Source organism: Lacerta agilis, chromosome 2 (assembly GCF_009819535.1).
Source record: "Lacerta agilis isolate rLacAgi1 chromosome 2, rLacAgi1.pri, whole genome shotgun sequence".
Classification (NCBI taxonomy): Eukaryota; Metazoa; Chordata; class Lepidosauria; order Squamata; family Lacertidae; genus Lacerta; species Lacerta agilis.
In genome coordinates this window covers 106,176,493-106,181,912 of record NC_046313.1, presented here as the reverse complement: position 1 = coordinate 106,181,912, position 5,420 = coordinate 106,176,493, and the positions used below count along the sequence as shown (strand labels likewise).

The 5,420-nt window shown below is 41.0% G+C and overlaps 1 protein-coding gene across 1 annotated transcript; it reads right to left on the bottom strand.

Annotated features, from left to right (window-relative positions):
* Nucleotides 1–1,822: 1,822 nt before the first annotated feature.
* LOC117042391 (E3 ubiquitin-protein ligase TRIM17-like) lies at nucleotides 1,823–4,096 on the bottom strand. The gene is made up of 2 exons (XM_033141936.1): nucleotides 3,592–4,096; nucleotides 1,823–1,939 (listed from the first exon to the last, which is right to left on the bottom strand). The coding sequence occupies exons 1-2, from the start codon at nucleotides 4,051–4,053 to the stop codon at nucleotides 1,823–1,825; spliced, it is 579 nt and encodes a 192-aa protein (XP_032997827.1). The 5' UTR covers nucleotides 4,054–4,096.
* Between the last annotated feature and the right edge of the window lie 1,324 nt (nucleotides 4,097–5,420).

Genomic DNA, 5,420 nt, shown 5'->3' with positions numbered 1-5,420 from the left:
ATGAATTTTTCAGTTTTATACAGTCCAGGCAAGAAGATTTAGTAGGTCTATAGCAGGCACCCCCAACCTGCGGCCCTCCAAATGTTTTGGCCTACAACTCCCATGATCCCTAGCTAACAGGCATGATGGGAATTGTAGTCCAAAACATCCGGAAGGCCGAAGGTTGCAGGTGCCTGGTGTGTGTGTGTGTGTGTGTGTGTGTGTGTGTGTGTGTATGTATATATATATAATATTTATTAAGAGTTTTTCCAATTAAATCCAAATTACAATACATGATTAATTTTTTCCAAACTCCCCTTTCTCTCACCAAGGGGAGCATACAGAACAAACCCCCCCTCTCACTGGGGTAATCAACAATTCTTTCCTAATTTAACCACTTACTTTGCACATATCATCTTTACCTTTACAGACTTCCCCGATTCCCTCCCCCCATTGATTTCCAGATTAACCCTAATTCACAGTTATTGCCAATTAATCCCCATATTACTTTCCCTCCTTCTCACATTTTCCTTAGTTAAATTCTTTTACTAAATAATTATTCATCTTACGCATCTTATTTATCATTTTAACCTATCCTCTGCAATCACTATATTCCTGAACCTCCATTGCCTAATTCCAAATTTCATTACAACAACCCAATTAAAATTAATTTTATTTAACTCTTCCTGCCCCTTCCCTCCTATACTCCCTAAAATTGAGTTCCTATTCATTAACCATTATCCATTACCAATCCATATGTCTGTACCATGACACAAAGAGAATTTCCATAAACACATTCATTTTTCAACCCATGCCTGGTCTATAGGCAGGGACATTGCATTTTGGGTACTGTACTTAAGATGATGAGCAGCTGGGCTGGGAAATGATACCTGTATATAATGAATTGAAAAGGATGTTCAAAATAACTTAAAAAAACAAACAAATTCAGAAGCTTTTCTTTTGGGAATTATAGGGACAGAACTACCTAAATTGTAAAGAAATTTATTTATGTATGCTACTACAGCAGCAAGAATGTTACTTGCCCCAAACTGGAAAGAAGCAGAAGTCCCAGTAAAGGAAGAATGGATACAAAAAATTAAGGAATATGCAGAAATGGTGAAACTTATCGGAAGAATAAGAAATCAAGACAACAAACTTTTTTTAAAAGAAATGGAAATGGTTTATTGAATATTTACAGATAAATTGTAAAAAGATAAAAACAGTAGCAGGATTATTGTAATAACCTGCAGTTTTATGAGAGTATATGTTTACAGTAGATAATTAAATGAGCAAGTTAAATGAATTTGGATATGCAGAAGATATTGAAAATAAATTTAAGGAACTGCAGAAAGGGGGGGGGGGTAGGAAGTCATATTTTAAAATGTTAAATTTTAAGTATACATAAAAAACAGAGGAGGGGGAGGGGGAGGGGGAGGAGGAGATGCTGAGCAGCCACCATGGAAACTAAACTAAGCTCCCATCCATGGTGGCTGCTCACCATCTTAAGTACCCAAAATGCAATGTCCCTGCCCATAGACACAAGAACAGACCTTCTCTGTAGTGGCTCCCCCTTTGTGGAATGCTCTCCCCAGGGAGGCTTGCCTGGCGCCTTCATTGCATACCTTTAGGCACCAGGCAAAAAAATAAATTTAAAAAATCTATAACCAGGCCTTTGGCCTTTAACTATATGTGGCCTTTTAGAAGTGGGTGTGGTGTTTTTAATTAATTCTTTTCTTGGTTTTAATGTATCTATGTGGGCTTTTCTGTTTGGTTGTTAAGTCACTTTGGGTTGCCTTGGGGAAGATAAAGTGACTAAAAGAATATAAGAAATAAAAATAATAAGCTAGGAATTATTGCCTCTTACTCTCAAGGAACGTATGTTTTCTTCTTGGCATCCTTCCTGCTGCTCCTGTTGTTTAATTCTGGTTTCCAGGCAACCCAGAACCTTGTCCAGCTTCCACTAGGGGAGGAAAAAGAGTTTGTGAAATTAAGCAGTTCAGGGAACCTGCCATGTCCCCCAGTGTTGTTTTTCTCTGTTTCCTTTTATTACTTTTGTTCCATGTTCCGGGATTGCAGATATTCAATGAAGAGCAGGCTATGAATACTGCAGATAAATAAAATGCCACCTTTTCTTCTCTGAACTAAATAGCCCTAAGTGTTGTAACCATTTCTCACAGAGAAGTTACTCCATTCCCCTTAAACATTTTGATGGCCCTTTTCTGAAACTTCCCTATGCAGGGTTGCCTTCAGGTGTCTTCTAAAGGTTGTCTAGCTACTTATTTCCTTGGCATAACTCCACACCCTCCCAACATTTTCCCCATGAAAATAGGGGCATCCTAAGGAAAAGCAGGACATTCCGGGATCAAATCGGAAACCGGGACGGCTTCTGAAGATCCGGGACTGTCCCTGGAAAATAGGGACACATGGAGGGTTTGTTATTATTTAATAACAAATAACGAGAAGTTCCCGGTACCTTCCCTTTCACAACACCGCCTGAATCAGCTGTTGGGGGGCAACTGCCTCACTTTACATAAAGCACCCCCTCCTTCACAGTGTCTTGTTGCACGCAGGGGCGTAATAATAATAATAATAATAATAATAATAATAATAATAATAATAAAAATAATAAATTTTTATTTATACCCCGCCCTTCCCAGCCAAAAACCGGGCTCAGGGCGGCTAACACTAATTAAAATCACAGCAAAAAACATAAACACAATCAATTTAAAATAACAGATTAAAATACAAATTTAAAAATTCAATATTAAAAGCTGCAGTCTCATTTTCAAATAACCCACCAATAAAAGAATGAAGCATAAATATCAAACAGAAACCAACCCAAAGGCCAGGTGGAACAGCTCCGTCTTGCAGGCCCTGCAGAAAGATGCCAAATCCCGCAGGGCCCTGGTCTCTTGTGATAGACTGTTCCACCAAGTCAGGGCCAATACTGAGAAGGCCCTGGCCCTAGTAAGGTAAATTGGTACCCGGGGGCAAAAAAGTTTTTGTCACCTCCCCCCCAGAGGTGTGGGAAGGTCAGGTGGTACCCGGTGTGGAAAATTTGTCAAACCCCCCCCATTGATCCTCCCCCCCCCCGCAAAAATGGTTTTATGTTATTTCATATTTTCTTACAAAGGAATAATAACAAGTAATAATAATATAAAAACTCTTATTTATATCCCACCCTCCCCGGCCGAAGTCGGGCTCAGGGTGGCTAACATCAGATACATAACATTGGTATAAAATCAAACAATAATTAAATTAGCTCCTAAAAACATCTCAAAATCAAATTAAAGTCTAATTAGATGGCTTTCCACAGGGTTAGGGTTGGGAACAATAGTAAGTGTTCTCTGAACTGAAATTTCAGCCTTCACGACATAGGAGAACAGCCAAGTGAACAGCTATTTTGGTAGAGGAGGGTCAAGATATTAACCGATGTGCATGAAATTTCATATATAGCTATATAATCCCTAGTATAGTAAGATAAGACCTTCGGAGCAGGCATTAAAAAAAAATTCAAATAAATTTGTTCCTTGATAATTTGTCACCCCCTCCATTATGGAACATGGGGCGGCTCGCGCCCCCCCCTTGCTACACCCCTGGTTACTCGCTCACCTTGTAGTGCTCAGCAGAGTCTTTCAAGGAGCTGAACTTGTGTCCGGCATGGGCAGGCGAATCCACACAGCAGAAACAAACGGGGTCCTCATCGATGAGGCAGAAGAGCTGCAAAGTGCAATTGTGTTGTGCGCAGAGCAACCCCTGCTCAGCACCTGGCCTTTTGCTGTCTGTCGGCGCCTCCCCATGATTTTCTGGGTCTTCCTGCGCTTTCTCCTTGGGTACCTCGTCTTGGGCCTCTCTTGCCTTTTGGGCCAAGTTTCTCAGCAAGCGGTTGGGTGTGAAATTTCTGTCAGGACAGGGGGCCCGGCAGTCAGGGCAGCTAGGAGCTCCCCCTCGGCTGTCCCAGGAGGATGTGATGCATTTCTGGCAGAAGCAGTGCCCACATCTAAGCAGCACCGGCTCAGTAAACACATCGAGGCAGACGGAACAAGTCAGAGCTTGCTGGAAAACCTCGGCCATCTCTGCTGACAGCTACGCGGCTGCTACAGATTGCAGAGTCCAGTTTCATTTTCTTTTCTCTAGTTCCTCCTTTCAGTTTTGTCTTGTTGCTTAAAGGAGCCACACCGTAGAGGTGGAGCAAAGAGTGACATTTGCTGTAGCCATACGAGGAGAACTATGGAATCTTTTGCAATAGCAAAGAGGCACTTCTTTCCCCCCAGGGTTTAAAATGGTTAACTTCTGAAATCAGCTGAAATTTAGGTCTTCTGTGTACTTTTTTTTTTTAATTGCAAAACTTTATTGATTAAAACACAATACATCCAATACATTCTCACATTAACATACAGTATCATTTTTATCGTAAATTTCCCATTTTTCCATCCTTCTGTGTACTTTTAACGACCTTGTGAAGCTCTCAGCCTGTTTTGAGTCTGCTTTTTTTTTGAGGGTGGGCACTGAATTTTTATGCTGGGATTTGTTTACCGTTGTATGGTGTCACAATTTTATCATTAAAATGCAACCTTTCTGTTGTCTGCAAGCCGATCAGAGAACAGTGTCATGGTGTGACGTCGTTGGCATTCCCGTCTCTGTTAATCAATAAAATTAACTAAGGGGACATGGGGCTTTTACATTGCAGATACAGCCCCGCCATGCGCCGGCTTTGAAGCAGAATGAACTACTAAATAATATTGCTTATTAAAGGGATATTTTGTGTTATGTACCGGGTATTCAGTAGTCTGTTTTTGCCTGAGCTTGAGTCTGGACTAAGGATTCTGAGCCCCCCCTCCCCCGTGTTCTGATTCGTTACCTGATATCCAATCACAGAACATTTCAGGATTTGGGCCTCTGCCATTGGCCTTTAAATTCTGAGTCATGATTCGCAGCTTGGAAGTTTAGACAGCCAATCATGTTAGGAGTGGGAGTTGCCCAGGACTTCAGAAATGTATATAAGTAGTTGCTTTGCCCCTGTTATCAGTTGTGTTACTGCACTTCTGGATGCTTGGACAGTTTTAGGCGATTAAAGAAACCCCTTTGTTTAACTTTCTTCTAGTAAGACATTTACACAGGGCAGCCTCTTCTCAGTGGTTCCTTCCAGACTCGGAAGCTCTCACCCCTAGAGAAACCAGACTGTCTTCCTCCCTGCTGCCCTTGTTCCAACAGGTTTTTGGAAACAGACTGTTTTTAATGAAGAGGCTGCTGCCATGCTGTTTTCATTGTAATTAATTCTACGGTTTTAATAGTGTTTTTAACACTATGCATACTGCAGAGAGATTCTTAGATGAACTACCACAGTAGTAATAATTCTTTCTAGTCTAAATGAAAAAAATATATAGGAAAAGTTGACACCTGCAAACTGACCCACCACTACCCAGCAATATCCAGAATTT

Excerpts from the sequence above, each read along its gene's own strand:
- LOC117042391 (XM_033141936.1), bottom strand. The coding sequence starts at position 4,053 with ATGGCCGAGGTTTTCCAGCAAGCTCTGACTTGTTCCGTCTGCCTCGAT. Across the intron at positions 1,940-3,591 it reads ACTCTGCTGAGCACTACAAG|TGGAAGCTGGACAAGGTTCT; the intron begins GTGAGCGAGTAA and ends TTCCTCCCCTAG.